At 40.1% G+C, this 15,707-nt stretch overlaps 1 protein-coding gene across 7 annotated transcripts in view; it reads left to right on the top strand.

The window, feature by feature from the left end:
• The window catches only part of SAMD9L (sterile alpha motif domain containing 9 like), a 48,534-nt gene extending 33,580 nt beyond the window's left edge, over positions 1–14,954 (top strand). For 6 of the 7 annotated variants that reach the window (XM_053655063.1, XM_053655058.1, XM_053655062.1 and 3 more), the window contains 2 exons: positions 8,289–8,401; positions 9,873–14,954. In XM_053655063.1, coding sequence (XP_053511038.1) covers positions 9,894–14,651 — 4,758 coding nt within the window. In that variant the 5' untranslated portion in view covers positions 8,289–8,401; positions 9,873–9,893 and the 3' untranslated portion in view covers positions 14,652–14,954. The remainder of the gene's footprint in view (positions 1–8,288; positions 8,402–9,872) is intronic. The other variant, XM_053655060.1, reaches the window with a different exon arrangement.
• The last annotated feature ends 753 nt before the right edge of the window (positions 14,955–15,707 follow it).

Genomic DNA, 15,707 nt, shown 5'->3' with positions numbered 1-15,707 from the left:
TTGCCACTCCTTTGCCAATAATTAATGTTAGTACTACCAATAAGATTTATGTTCACAGTGTTTTATTTTTTAATATATTTTACTGATTATGCCATTACAGTTGTCCCATTCCCCCTGTTCATTCCCCTCCACCCTGCACACCCTTTCTCCACCATTCCTCCCCTTTAGTTCATGTCCACGTGTCATAAGTTCTTTAGCTTCTACATTTCCCAACTACTCTTGCCCTCCCCCTATCTATTTTCTTCCTATCATATATGCTACTTATTCTCTGTACCTTCTCCCCCCTTCTCCTCCTCCCACTCCCCTGTTGCTAACCCTCCATGTGATCTTCATTTCTATGGTTCCACTCCTGATCTAGCTGTCCTTTTAGTTTGCTTTTGTTTTAGGAGTGGTTGTTAATAACTGTGAGTTTGTTGTTCTTTCACTGTTCCTATTTTTCATCTTCTTTTTCTTAGGTAAGTCCCTTTAACATTTCATATAATAAGGGCTTGGTGATGATGAACTCCTTGAACTTGATCTTATCTGAGAAGCATTTTATCTGTCCTTCCATTCTAAATGAAAGTTTTACTGGATAGAGCAATCTTGGTTGTAGGTCTTTGGATTTCATGATTTGGAATACCTCTTTCCTGCCCCTTCTTGCCTGTAAGGTCTCTTTTGAGAAATCAGCTGACAGTCTGATGGGAAATCCTTTGTAGGTGACTGTCCCCTTATCTCTTGCTGCTTCTAGGATTCTCTCCTTCATTTTAATCTTGGCTAATGTAATGATGATGTGTTTTGGTGTGTTTGTTCTTGGGTCCAACTTCTTTGGGACTCTCTGAGCTTCCTGGATTTCCTGGAAGTCTATTTCCTTTGCCAGACTGGGGAAATTCTCCTTTATTATTTGTTCAAATAAGTTTTCCACTGGTGGCTGTTCCTTTCCCCCTTCTGGTACCCCTATAATTCGGATGTTGGAGTGTTTAAAGATGTCCTGGAGGTTCCTAAGACTCTCCTCATTTTTTTTGAATTCTTGCTTCTTCACTCTTTTCTGTTTGGCCATTATTTGCTTTCTTCTGGTCCACTCCATTGATTTGAGTCCCAGTTTCCTTTTCATCGCTATTGATTTCCTGTGCACTTCCATTCATTTCAATTAGTTTTTGCCTTCATATGTTTGTCTAATTTGTGGCTATAATCAACCAGTTCTGTGAGGATCCTGATCACCAGTGTTTTAAACTGTGCATCTGAGAGTTTTGCTATTTCTTCATTGCTTAGATTTATAGGCTCTGGGGCTTTGAGATCTTCTTGAGCCATTTTTGGTCCGTTTGCTCCCGTTAAGTCTGAGGAGCGGAGCCTTGGAAGTTCTCTTATTATTCATTCAAATAAGTTTTCCACTTGCACTTTCTCTTCCCCTTCTGGTACCCCTATAATTCAGATGTTGGAACGTTTAAAGATGTCCTGGAGGTTCCTAAGCCTCTCCTCATTTTTTTGGATTCTTGTTTCTTCATTTTTTTCTATTTGGTCATTTTTTTCTTCCTTCTGGTCCACTCGATTGATTTGAGTCCCAGTTTCCTTCCCATCACTATTGGTTCCCTGTGCATTTCCTTTCATTTCAGTTAGTTTAGCCTTCATTTGTTCCTCTAATTTGGGACTAAAATCAACCAGTTCTGTGAGCATCCTGATCACCAGTGTTTTGAACTGTGCATCTGAGAGTTTTGCTATTTCTTGGTCGCTTAAAAGTATCAGCTCTGGGGATTTGAGCTCGTTTTCTACTTGAGCCATAATATTTTGGTCAGGTTGCACCTATTACATATGAGGGGCAGATCCTTAGGTGTTCACCAGGGTAGGGCAACCCAGCTGCTGGGTTGTGATGCTATATATGGAGGCAAGGTCAGAGAAGGGCAATGGCATTTGTTCTGCTCGCTCTTGGATTTCGGTCCTCTCTGCTACTTCCCACAAGCAAACAGGGCCCTCCTGGTGCCAGCTCCCAAGTGTGTGGGCCTGTGCACCATCCGGGACCCTGTGGGTCTCTCCAACAAACTCTCTATTCACAGTGTTTTCAAAACAGGAGGCTGACTGCCCCTGGGAAGCCAAGTGTTAGGTTAAGTCATTTTCAATTGTGCAAAACAGTAATGGTGATTTTGATTTTTAATCAGCACCAACAATATATACACAAATTTTCTTAAGGATGATAAAGTGCAAACTATTTCAAAAGCATTATTGAATATAATAGGTGGAAATCATTATATGTTCGTAACTGTTACCATGTGGGGAAAGAAGGGAGTTGAGTACTTTTGACACTATCAGTCCAAAGTAACAGTTTACTATATTGAACCATGATATTATCAATTTTTCCTTCTAACACAAAGAAAGCTCCAGAGTTGGGGAAATAAATGTCAATGACCTTATAGAGAAAAGTATATCTATCTCCCTGGTATCTACTAGCAGAATCTGAACAAACGGAAATGAGAGAATGCTGTCACCTTTTAGGGGGCACCAGGTTCCCTACATAGCAGCCCCTACATGGGACATGGCACACAATGAGGCCCCACCTGTGTAGAGGCCAAAGAACTGTAAGAAAAAGGGATGGACTGCAGGGGAAATGTCCTGATGAGCGGCTGCTTCAGCTGTAGAATGTGGAGCCCAGTATGAGTAGTGTAATCACTGGCTGAATGAACTACAAGAGAACATCTGGACTCTGTCCTCTCAGTCCTCAAGGTGTCTTCACAGAGAGAGGTGAATGGTTAAATTACTGAACAAGAACTCTGGCAAAAGGAAAGTATTGCCTCATCAGACCTGATCAGAGTGTGTCTGCAGAAAGGGGCAAGCCCCTCACCAGGGTCAGCCTCCCTGTGCAGAGGCAGCAGATGAAAACAGCAGAGGTGCTGAGGCTCTGACACCAAGGACCTGCAGAAGAGAGGGACCTCCTCTGGGGAAAACACATCAAGAGTAATGGCCTTGTTTAGAGACAGAGCAGAGATTGAAATGGGATATTATGAAACTGGGGTACTGAGGAGGACTTCAAAAAAAACATTTATAACATTCATTTCCTTCTGATTGTCTTTTTATTATTTGTTACCAGAAGATTGAATGTAGAGTTAGTTCTGGCCAAACAGGTAGCACAGTGAAGATTGTGCCAGATTTCTGTCTGGAATTTCAGCCAAATGAAATAACTGCCTTAGTCCTTTGGCCTACAGGCACTGATAATTCAAGGGTTTTCAAAAACTCATTATTTTTAACTACTCTTAAAAATGTTATTCATCAGATAAATTTTTGTTAAGAAGCTCCTATGGGCTGGGCACTGTAAAATAGTGAACAAAATGCACAAAACTCTTGTTCTTGTGAAGCACACAAAATAATGGATGGGAAAGAGACTAAATAAGACAAATAGGTAAAAACATAAGGAACACTGGCTTGTAATAAGATATAAGTAGATTTTTTTAAGCAGGAAGAGAAATGAGAAATATTGGGAGACCAGATACTGTTTTCTGTAGGCAGGCCAAGCAGTGCCTCTGTGACAAGTGACATTTGATAAGAGACCTAAGCACAGTGCAGTCCTGAACCACGTGGAATCCAGGGACATTCCAGGGAAAGGAAACAAGTGCAGTGCCAGAGCAGCAGCAGGTACTGCCTGCAAGGAGCAACAAGGAGATCAGGGGGCTGGGCCTGATTGAGAGAGAGAAAGAAAAGTAAGATGGGGTAACAGGGTGCCAGGTCCTGGAAGGCCTTGGGTTCACAATGAGCTTGGCTTTCACTCTGAGTCAAGTGGAAAGCCACTGAGAGGGACTGAACAGAGTATTGTATGTTATCTACATTCAAATAGCTCACTCTGGCTGCTGTGTTTAGAAGTCACAAGAGGGAACAAAAACAGCAAGAGGGAAACTAGTGAGGGTGCTACTCCTGCAATCCAGGAAGAGGAGAGGGAGGGTTAGACCAGGTGGTGGAGGTGGGCATAGTGAACTGTGGTCAGATGCGGGTCATGTTTTGAAGATACAACTTACAGGATGTGCTCCACATTGAACAAATGTGGAGGTAGACACACTGAACACATGGGATGTATAAGGAAAGAAAACAAAACAAAAAACAAAAGAAAAGAGAAAGGGAGGAAGGGAGGGAGTGAAGAAAGAGAGAGAAAGAGTGAGTTGGTTACATATTTATGATTGTTTATTTATTTTATTAAAATATTTAAATATAGAAGAGATGTGCTAGGTGAAAGATGTTCCTTTTACTATTCTTTCAAATCTTCTTCTGCATGTTTGAAAATTTTCATAGCAAACGTTAAGGGGAATATATGTCCCATAAACAGTTCCTAAGTAACAGGCCAATCAAGTGCATTTTAATTTGCTATGACATAATTTTGTTCATATAACACATTCTCAACAAATATATCCTCAGCCAAAACTAGGAGGAAACTGGGCATGTTCTGTCTACATCCTTCCTTCCTTGGAATTGTTTTCCGGACATAACTGTTGCAAAATCTTGAGGAAATGGAACTCATCCAACACATCCAAGCACAGCTATGCTACACTCTCTCCTACTACATAATCAAGATGATATCAAAAATTTACATTCTGTTAAAGATTAAGCTCTCCAAAGTTTAATTATTTATTTAAGGCTTTCCTTCATACTAGCTGGTACAGAGACTATGTGAAGAAGAAATACATAATTTTAATGTGCACTTTATAAAATGAAACCCGCTTGGTTTGTAGTTTCAATTCTGAGTAACATCAGAGCAGGGAGCAGGCCTGCTGGTCTCCAGCCAGGATTGCAGGGACCCTTTCCTGGAGGTAAGGATGCCTGCGAGCAGCTAGGCCTGTCCTCCTAGAGAGGACTGGGCACCTTTGCTTGCCCTGCTGCTTTGACTTCCTGATGGTTCCCAGAAAGAAAATTCAAGTCCTTAGGACACAGATCCTGAAATTTAGTACTCATAAGGAGAATTCTAGGGTTCAAAATGTTCCCAGAGCCGAGTAGAGGAGGTAAGGTAGAAGTCTTCTCTTCAGGTCCACCCAGAGCAACACGTTTACCCACCTGAAGAAGCAGAACAAGAAATAACAACAAGACAATTCTGGTCCTGGTCCAAATCCCCTATACCATGAAGATGGGAAAAAGGAGAAAAAAGTTAATGACACTTTTTTCCTAATCACCACTGCCCCCCCTTTATTTGCATACTAGGTAGTTATTGACAAATAAAAAGATCCCTCCTGTTTAAAAATATGCAAACAGTTCAGGATTTAAATTCAATCAGATGATGCTCTTAAAGGACTTTGTAAGCCTCAGGACAGTGAACAAAAATGTGTCATGATTATACTTATGTTTAAACGGATCCTGCTGGCTGCTGTGTTGAAAATAGATTTGAATGGGTGGGGTGTGCGGACACGACAGGGGGTGAGGAAAAGTGAGAAAGTAATTAGGATCAGTGGGTTAAAGGTCTTGATGATAAAGAAACGTTAGAGTTTGAGCACTAATGGTAATGAGTGTTAGGGGAGGAGATGGTGGTTAAATGTTTGAATCTGAGATGATGGAAGGATTGTAAACTACTGATGATTCTATTAGTTCCTTAGGGCCCCTGTAACAAAGTACCACACTGAGTAGCTTAAACAATGAAAATACATTATTTCACAGTTCTAGAGGCTGGATGTCTTCAAGATCAGGGAATTGGTCAGTTGCTTCTGAGGGCTGTGAGGAAAAATGTCTTCCATGCCTCTCCCCCAGCTTCTGGTGGCTTGTTAGCAACCTCTGTCATTCCTTGGCTTATAGAGGCACCACCACAAACTCTGGCTCCATGTTCACATGGTGTTATCCTTATGTATGTGCCTCTGGGTCCAGATTTTCCTTCTTCATAATGATACCAGTCACATTAAATCAGGGCCAACTGCAATGGCGCCAGGTTACCTACTTACATCTGCACTACCCCTGTCTCCAAACAAGCTCTCATTCTGAGGTACTGAGGCTATGACGTTAACACATGAATCTCACGGGGTGGAAGGTTCATACAAATCAATTAGTAATGGTCATGGTAAGGTCAATAGTGTGACCATGAACATGGAGATGGGTGGAAGTCAAGATCGTTAGATGAGAAGCAGACAAAAAGGTGAAAGTCCAAAGTACTGAAATGATCATCCACATGTCTACTGAGCCACCACGAATTACGACAGGAATAGTGTCTGAGGGCATGAGTGCTTCCTCCCTTCAGCTGTCTACAGAACAGAGGCCAAAATGTTGCACTGGCTGAAAAGTTCATTTTGGGTTATTTTCTGTAACATGGCTCTAGTAGTGCTCGGATGTCTTTAACTTCACTCAAACAACTTTGTAAGAATGTTGTGACAGCATGCATTTAAAAAAAATCAAAATTGGTAAATTTTGTGTAGCCATTTTCATATTGAAGATGGAAGAAAATAAGCAACATTTTTGACATAGTATGTTTTACTATTTCAACAAAGGTAAAAAAGCATCTGAAACACACAAAAAAGATTTGTGCAGTGTATATGGAGAAGGTGCTATGACTGACTGAACCTGTCAAAAGTGGTCTGTGAAGTTTCGTGCTGGAGATGTCTCTCTGGATGATGCTCTAGGTAGATCAGTTGAAGTTGACAGTGATCAAATTGAGACATTAATTGAGAACCATGAAGGTTCTATCATGCAGGAGATAGCTGACATACTCAGAAAAAGATCAAAAGTATGAACATTAAACAGCAACAAGTTGACAACCATCAACAATTTAATTTAATAAACAAATTAAGCAAACAAGAAAAATAGAAACAGAATCTTAGATATGGAGATCATTTGGAGGGTTATCAATTGCAGGGGAAGAAAAAATGGGGAGAAAGGTGCAGGGATTAAGAAGTACAAATTGGTAGGTACAGAATAGACAGGGACATGTCAAGAACAGTACAGGAAATGGACTAGCTAAAGAACTTATATGGCCCTGGCTGGTGTAGCTCAGTGGATTGAACATGGGCCTGAGAACCAAAAGATCACTGTTTGGTTCCCAGTCAGGGAACATGCCTGGGTTGCAGGCCAATTCCCAGCAGGGGCTAGTTCCCAGCAGGGAATGCATGAGAAGCAACCATACATTGATATTTCTCTCCCTCTCTCCTTCCCTTCCCTTCTAAAGATAAATTAAAATAAAATAAAGAACTTATATGCATGACTCATGGACAGGAACTTGGGGGAGGAGGGTGGTATTGCTGGAAGAAATGGGGGTACTGGTTGGAGTGGGGAAAAGGGAAAAAATTGGGACTACTCTAATAGCATAATCAATAAAACATATTTTAAAAATATCCAAATCAATAAAGTCATTGGTGAAAATGAAAAGTATGTCTTTTATTTTATGAAAAAAAAACTAAACACACTTTTTTGCCAACCCAATATACTAAAATTTATAAAAAGTGAGTATTCAGCAAATTCTTAAAGAAGTAATATTTCAACATTGAAGTTTAAAATAACATGGTAGTCATATTTTTTATTCTGCCTTTTCTCCCAGTAACTTAAAAAATCTTTCATTAGGAATACGTTTACTAATAACTGCTTATACTATTGGCTCTATACAGTGCATTATAAACAGGTGAGGCAGAGCCCCTCCCTTCAGTCTCACCTGATGTGAGAGTTATGGCCAATGCAGGAGAGACAGGAGGATCAGGGAGGAGCCTCCCAGGATCCCAGGGTCAAGGAGACATCTACTGTCTGTGATGTCCTCTGCCCAGAACTCTCTCTGACAGGACCAGTACCTGGCTCTGGGAGAAGCAGCTGCTGCCTGTGGTTGGAGCAACACCTCACCAATACTCCTCATACCCACCAGGCAGACCTTTGGTAGTCTACCAGATCCGATTCCATATGCCACAATTATCTCCCTTGACCTGCCTCACACCCTATACTAGCAGTCCTCCTTTAACTTCATCTGCCCAATGTCCCCACTGTGCTCCAATTAATAGTCCCCTCCTACTCACAGGTCCCAGTTCCCTGGCCTTTACTATATCTTATACAAAGTACTTATCACAACTTGCCATTGCAGTAAAGTCTTTTGAGTGAGTCTATGTGTATATGTGGTTTTTCCTCCATTAGATTTTAAGTACTCTGAAGGAACTTCACATTTCTTCTGGTCACCACTGTTTCTCTTGAGCATGAAGCCTAACAGGTGCTCAATAAGTATTTGTTGAATGAATAAACAAATAACACAAATTCAAGGTGAAATAATATTTATTTCTAGTGACAATATATGCACTGATATTTGTGGACCTCTAGCACCTCTTCCATCTACACTGCATGTAAAGAGGACTGATCATATGAAATATGTTTATAATGCTCATTTTTTCCAGGTGCTTAAAATTCTCAAAGCTACCTGGCTCAGCACTAGTTGTGCCCTACAAACTCAAGTCAGAGTGACTAAGAGGATTCAACGCACTAAGGCACCAAGACAAGTTTCATCAAGGCAAGTAGCAGCTCCTATGCCCAGTGGATGTGCACCTATAAAAGGGATAGAGGATTTGGGTAGGCTTATGATATTCACACCAGAAATGACGAGCATGGGTTTCTTCTCTGGCCAGTCATAAGGCTCCAGGCTGAGGCCTCAGTTTAGCTCGTTGTTCACTTTTGACCTCCAGAAGACTTCAACAGGAAGCTTTTGCAAGCAGTCGCAAACACAGATGGGTCAAATTTTCAATCTGGCTAGGTTTTGTTTTGTGATACAGTGCGTGTTTTTAAAACCTAGTCCCTTAAATCACTCACTTAAAAAACTCAAAAGTTTTTTAAATGTTTGTGTTTCCTCCCTTTACACAATATTTTATTTTGTCTGATCCTTAATGCTTTTAGTCTATCCTTATAATACTTTTCCTCCCTCGTTTTCCCTTATGGAAACAACATTATTGATTCATTTTTTTTTTAATTCAGATTTGGGGTTGGAGTAGTAGGTCAGGGTTGGAGCCTGAAAATTTCATTTCTAGCAAGTGAGGCTGGTGCTTTTTGCTAATCCAGAGACCACATTTTGAGAACTGCTCCCAACCTTATCTACACAATAGAATACTCCAGAAAATCCTCCACTCCACCTCCTATAAAAATGAATGAGACTATCTGAATGTGGAGTCTCCCGTGACTCTAATGTTGAGCCAGGATTGAGGACCCCTCATCTAGGGTGTTCAAGGATACTCAGCTCTTGCAATTTAACAAAGTGCATAACTGTGAAAACTTCTTTAGTCTCATATCAACAATTTAGGCTAAAATGCTTTTAATAAAGTTAAAAATGCTTACTATTTTCCTTATTTCAGTCAGGCCAGGAAACTTTGAACTTCAGCTAACTCTAGAGTACCTCTAAACACCACAAGAATTAGGCAACCAAATCAATTATCTAACATTTTGCTACCACATCCCCCAAAGCTCCAGCCTTGGTTAGCCTAATACCTTGGTTTCCAAAAGATAACAGGTTATGTGTTTACCAACGGCTTTGATCCTGTGAGAAAAATGGCCAGCCTTCTAGTGCAATGAAGTTTACTATTCTCCAAACCACCTCTACTTATCCAGTTTCATTTTTTAAAGTTCATGCACAACATTCATCTTAGGGAACCAATTTGTCTATTATTTAAGATTCTGGTTTTGATTTACATCTTTAAAAAAAGCCTTTCAGCATGCTAAGCTTAAAAGGAAAAACAAGGATGCAGGAGTGTGTCACCCTAGTAAGCAATTACAAAAGCTGGTGCTTATTTTGTAATTACATTATAATCATCCAGGAAACAAAGGGACTAACTGGAAATATAAAACAATTAAAATAAGTACCAAGCAGTATAAGAATTAACCTTGAACAATATTTGTTTATGTTGTTTATGTGAATTTTTACATGTATAACTGATTCTATGACTTCAATGATAAAGTACCATACTAAAATACTTCCTGTCTTACTTTTTTCCAAGGAAGAAGGCTGCAGCTCTGATATGGGTGAACAAGTAAATCTACCTGAAATGACCAAAGACTGGAACAAAGAGCAAGTGAAACAATGGGTAACCAAAGACCTTAAGATTGAGGAAAAATATGGACAGATTCTGTTCCATGAAGAAGTGACAGGATTAGTCCTGCAGGAATTAACTGAAAAGGATCTTAGGGACATGGGGCTACCACGGGGCCCAGCACTTCTGATAAAGAGAGCACATGACAAATTGAGTAGTGGTCTCCCTGAAAATCACAACCACAATTCTGGACAAGTAGATCACAGAAAACCCTGCAAAAAAGAGCACCAGAAAAAGATACAACAGCCACAAAAAGAACAGGAAAAATCAGTGTCATCCAATAGGGATCCTAATCTCAGCAAGACCAGAGATACCAAAGAACAAGAATCAGTTCTTATGAAAGAAAATGTATTAAATGAAGGAGCAACCCCTGAAGACAAAAAATATAAGAAGCCAAAACCTGAGCAGTTGACTTGTATGCCACATCCTTTTGATCAGCCCCAGAGCAGCCATCAGTACATAGAACATTACCTTCTACCACCTGAAACAGGACCAGGCAATCTCATAGACCCCATTCATGAGTACAAAGCCCTCACAAACACAGACACAGCCACAGAAAAGGACATTAAGATGAAATTTAGCAATGAAGTCTTCCGATTTGCATCAGCTTGTATGAATTCACGTGCCAATGGCACCATCCATTTTGGGGTCAAGGACAAACCCCATGGAGAAATAGTTGGTGTGAAAGTCACCAGTAAAGCTGCTTTCATTGACCACTTCAATCGAATGATCACAAAATATTTTGAAGATAGTGAGATCAATGAAGCCAAGAAGTGCATTCGGGAGCCAAGGTTTGTGGAAGTCCTCCTGCAGGACAACACACCATCTGACAGATTTGTCATTGAGGTAGATGTTATTCCAAAACACTCTGTATGTAAAGAAAAGTATTTCTACATTATGATGCAAACCCTTGAAAATGAAACATGGAAACAAAGCGAAGAACTTTCACTCTTTGTGAGAGAAGGGGCTAGCTCTAAGGATATCCGGGCCAATGTCAAGCAACGGGATGTGGAATTCAAAGCATTTTTTAAAAAGTTAAAGTCACTAGCAGTATCTAGAAAAGAAGCTGAAGAAAAGTATGAGGCCAAGGCAAATAAGAAGGAGAGTGAAGGACAAAAGCTGGTTAAACTTCTCATAGGAAACCGAGAGTCACTGGATAATTCATACTACAATTGGTATATTCTTGTAACAAATAAATGCCATCCAAACCAAACAAAGAACTTAGATTTCCTAAAGGAAATTAAATGGTTTGCTGTGTTGGACTTTGATCCTGAATCTGAGAGCAAGGGGGTGGCCAAAGCTTACAAAAAAAGCCGGGTAGCGAATCTTCACTTTCCAAGTCAATATGAGGAAAAGACAGCTACCATAAGGGAGAAAATATCTCATCTGAATCTTTATGATCAACCCAGCTGGATCTTCTGCAATGGCAGATCAGACTTGAAAGAGGAGAGGTATAAGCCTCTAGAACCACATTTATGGCAGAGAGAAAGAGCTTCTGGAGTCAGGCAACTGATTTTATTTCTCACAGATGAAAATCTCATGACAAAAGGGAAATTTCTGGTAGTGTTTCTATTGCTCTCTCCAGTGCAAAGCCCAGGAGATCCACTCATTGAAACCTTCTCTGCTTTTTACCAAGCTCTCAAAGGAATGGAAAGTATATTGTGCATCTGTGTAAACTCACAGATTCAGCAACGATGGAAAGATCTACTACAAGCCAGGTTGACAATTGCAGATGAATTAGAAGACCACAGTGTTTCCACTTTAAATTTAGAATTGATAAACAGTACTATCCTTAAACTGAAACCAGTCACTCAGTCATCAACACGGTTCCTGCCATCCTGTGGATCTTCTTCCGCTATCTTAGACAAAAAAGAAGAGGATATCTTGACCGCACTGGAAATTCTCTGTGAAAATGAGTGTAAAGACACAGATATTGAGAAAAACAAATCTAAGTTTCAAGAATTCAAAAAAACAAAAGAAGAGCACTTTTATCGAGGTGGCAAAGTGTCCTGGTGGAATTTCTATTTTTCTTCTGAAAACTATTCTTCAGCCTTTGTCAAAAGAGACAATTACGAAAACCTTAAAGATCTGATACAGCGTTGGGCAGAGTCTCCTAAACCATTATTTGTAAAAATTATCAATCTCTACCATCATCCAGGCTGTGGGGGTACTACATTGGCCATGAATGTCCTCTGGGACTTAAAGAAATACTTCAGGTGTGCTGTGTTAAAAAACAAAGGAACCGATTTTGCAGAAACTGCAGAACAAGTGTTCAAGTTGCTTACCTACAAGGCTACCAGCCATCAGGATTATATTCCTGTACTTCTCCTGGTGGATGATTTTGAAGAACAGGAAAATGTCTATATTCTACAGGATAGGATCCACTCCATTTTAGTAGCAAATGGTTTGAGATATGAAAAAACACTGGTAATCATCTTAAACTGCATGAGATCTCAGAATCCTGATCAAAGTGCAAAATTAGCAGACAGTATTGCACTAAAACACCAGCTTTCAGCCAAGGAACAAAGAGCTTTTGAGGCCAAACTTGAGGAAATTGAAAAGCAACATAAGAACTGTGAAAACTTTTATTCCTTCATGATCATGAAAGAAAATTTTGATAAATCATATGTAGAAAATGTAGTCAAGAATATCCTAAAAGGACAGAATATTGACAGCAAGGAGGCGCAACTTATTTCTTTCCTGGCTCTACTCAACTCTTATGTTACTGATTTTACAATTTCAGTGTCACAGTGTGAAACATTTTTGGGAATCACATGTGCTCGTACTCCCTGGAAACCTGAAAGCATAGAAGACAAGATGGGAACCTATTCGACACTTCTAATCAACACGGAAGTCGCCGAATATGGCGGGTATGCAGGTGTGCGCATCATTCACCCTCTGGTTGCCAGTTGCTGTCTCAAAGAGCTGGAAAGGAGCTACCACTTGGATAAATGTCAAATTGCATTGACATTATTGAAAGAGAATTTATTCTATGATTCTGGAATAGGAAAAGATAAATTCCAACACTACGTGCAAACTCTTCTGCTTACAAGACAGCGCAAAGAGTATGGAGATGAAACAGACACTTTGTTTTCTCCATTAATTGAAGCTTTACAGAATGATGAAGTCGAAAAGGTCTTGAAACAAGGAAGTGTTCGCTTCCCACAGAATGCATTCATTTGTCAGGCCTTAGCAAGACATTTCTACATTAAAGAGAAAGACTTTGACACTGCTCTCTATTGGGCAAATGAGGCCAAGAAGAAAGCCCCTAAAAACTCCTATATCTCAGATACACTTGGCCAGGTGTACAAAAGTAAAATCAAATGGTGGCTGGATGAAAACAAAAACTGCAGGGATATCACCGTTAATGATCTAACACATTTCCTGGAAGCTGCTGAAAATGCAGCAAGAGCTTTCAAAAAATCCCAGGAGCAAACTGACAGGAAAGACTATGAAACAGAGACATGGTACCCACAGAAGTCCCAAAGAAAATATGACATGTATAATACGGCTGGCTTCTTGGGTGAAGTCGAAGTTGGTCTTTACACTATTCAGATTCTTCAGCTCACTCCCTGTTTCCACAAAGAAGAAGAATCATCTAAAAAATCTATGGCAGCATTTTTATCAGGAAAGGGGAATATTCCTACAGATCCAAGAAATGAATATTATTTGGTTCTTAACAATTTCACATCCTACTTACAAAACTTGCAGTCAGATATGAAGAAGTGCTTCGACTTTTTTACTGATTATTTGGTTCTTTTAAAAACAAGGAATACCCTAAAAGAAACAGTGGAAATCTTATTAAGCAAGAAAATCAGTCGTTGTTTCAGTAAATATGTGGAACTTTTCTGCCCTTCAGTTTTGGGTTCATTACGAAGCAAAGAGAGTCAGTTACTCCAAGAGGAGAATTGTAGGAAAAGTCTAGAAGCTCTGAGAGCAGATAAATTTTCTGGACTTCTAGAATATCTTAACCCTAATCACGAAGATGCTGCAACCATTATGGAAAACATAGTGAAGCAGTACACTTTCCTCTTTCAGCAAAATCCACAAAAACGGCTGGCAAAGGAGAAACAAAATTTCATTTTGGCCAACATTATTCTTAACTGTTTAAAACCCAACTCCAAGTCCATTCAGCCACTTAACATACTTAAAAAACAACTCCGAGAAGTGTTACAATTCATAGAACTAAGTCATCCATATCCAGACCCTTATTTCTTGGCCTGCCTGCTGTTCTGGCCAGAAAATGAAGAGCTTGATGAAGATGCTGAACTGATGGAAAAGTATGTTTCATCCCTAAATAGATCCTTCAATAGAGAGTACCGGAGAATGTGCAGGTCCAAGCAGGCAAGCACACTTTTCTACCTGGGGAAGAGGAAGGGGCTCAACAGTCTTGTTCGCAAGGCAGAGATAGAGCAGCACTTCATGAAAGTACAAAATCTAAATTCCTTCTGGCAGAGTGGAGATGTATGGAAAAAAGAGGAAGTCAAAGACCTCCTGCGTCGACTCACTGGTCTGGCTGAAGGCAAGAAAATCTCTATCGAATATGGAACAAAGAAAAAAATAAAAATACCAGTAACATCCGTTTATTCAGGTCCACTCAGAAGTGGTGGCAACATAGAAAGAGTGTCCTTCTACCTTGGCTTTTCCATTGAAGGCCCTCTAGCATATGATATAGAAGTTTTATAAGATATACTAGCTCAAATGTTTTTATTTGCATTTCCCTGGTCTTATTTCCTCTATTCCTGTGGCTCTGTGATGACATTATTGGGTTAACTCTGTCACACATTTTGGCTTTATCTCCCCAAATGAATTATAAGCCTTGGTAGGGCATGAAACATGTCTACACAACAGGGCTTGGCACATAGTGGAGTCTATTTTTAATGTTTTAAAGATGTGCTTTCAGAATCACATTTAATTAAGAGGTTTCAATTCATGTCCACTGGTCACATCATTACTGGTTATACATCAATAAAGTCTGTTTTAATTCTATCACTACTATGAACTTTCTGAATTATGAACTATTTACTCACTGTGAAAGCAGAGATGTGAAATGAACATGGGAGAGAGCCCCCCTCGTTAGCTTACTGAACTCTGGCTCAGAGATCCACTCTGAGGGCCACTTCCCTCCCCTTGGTGTCAGCAAATGTGTATTATGTGGAAGGTGACTATTTACCTCCACACACACACACACACACACACACACACACACACCCATTTCCTTGTATACCTTGCCCTTCTCTCAATTCCTTGCTTTGTGTTGGAGGGAGAGAGAAGACAACTAAGTAGTCACAAGCTTGAGTGCCATCATCCTCTTCTCCCATTTACAAATAAAATGATTTCTTTGTCCACTCTTGCCACCTGTCAACACAGTTTTACCTCCACCTGTTCTTTGGGTCCCATCTCTCTGGCTTTTTTCATTTGCTACCCAATTTACTCTCTTTACTTCTCAACCTGTGCTTTGTGAATGCTGTTCTCTCTCTCTCAAATATTCCCTTGTTTTAATCCATTTTCAGTATACACTTGTTCTGATTTCTCCATCACAACTCAGTTCTAGTAACCAACCACCAGGAAGTCTTCCCTGACCAATATAAACCCTGCCCAATTAGATGACTTTCTCATGATATTGTGTGCTCTGAACTTGCCAGCACCAGGAAGGCCATCCCAGAAGCTTGTTCTTAGACTTTCCCGGGGCAGAAGGGCCTCAAACAGTTTTCTAGGGCTTGGATTTTAGCAGGCATCTAT

The sequence above is a fragment of the Artibeus jamaicensis genome, unplaced genomic scaffold (assembly GCF_021234435.1).
Source record: "Artibeus jamaicensis isolate MK-2021 breed Jamaican fruit bat unplaced genomic scaffold, CSHL_Jam_final contig_923, whole genome shotgun sequence".
Lineage (NCBI taxonomy): Eukaryota > Metazoa > Chordata > Mammalia > Chiroptera > Phyllostomidae > Artibeus > Artibeus jamaicensis.
This window is presented reverse-complemented; position numbering and strand designations above follow the sequence as displayed.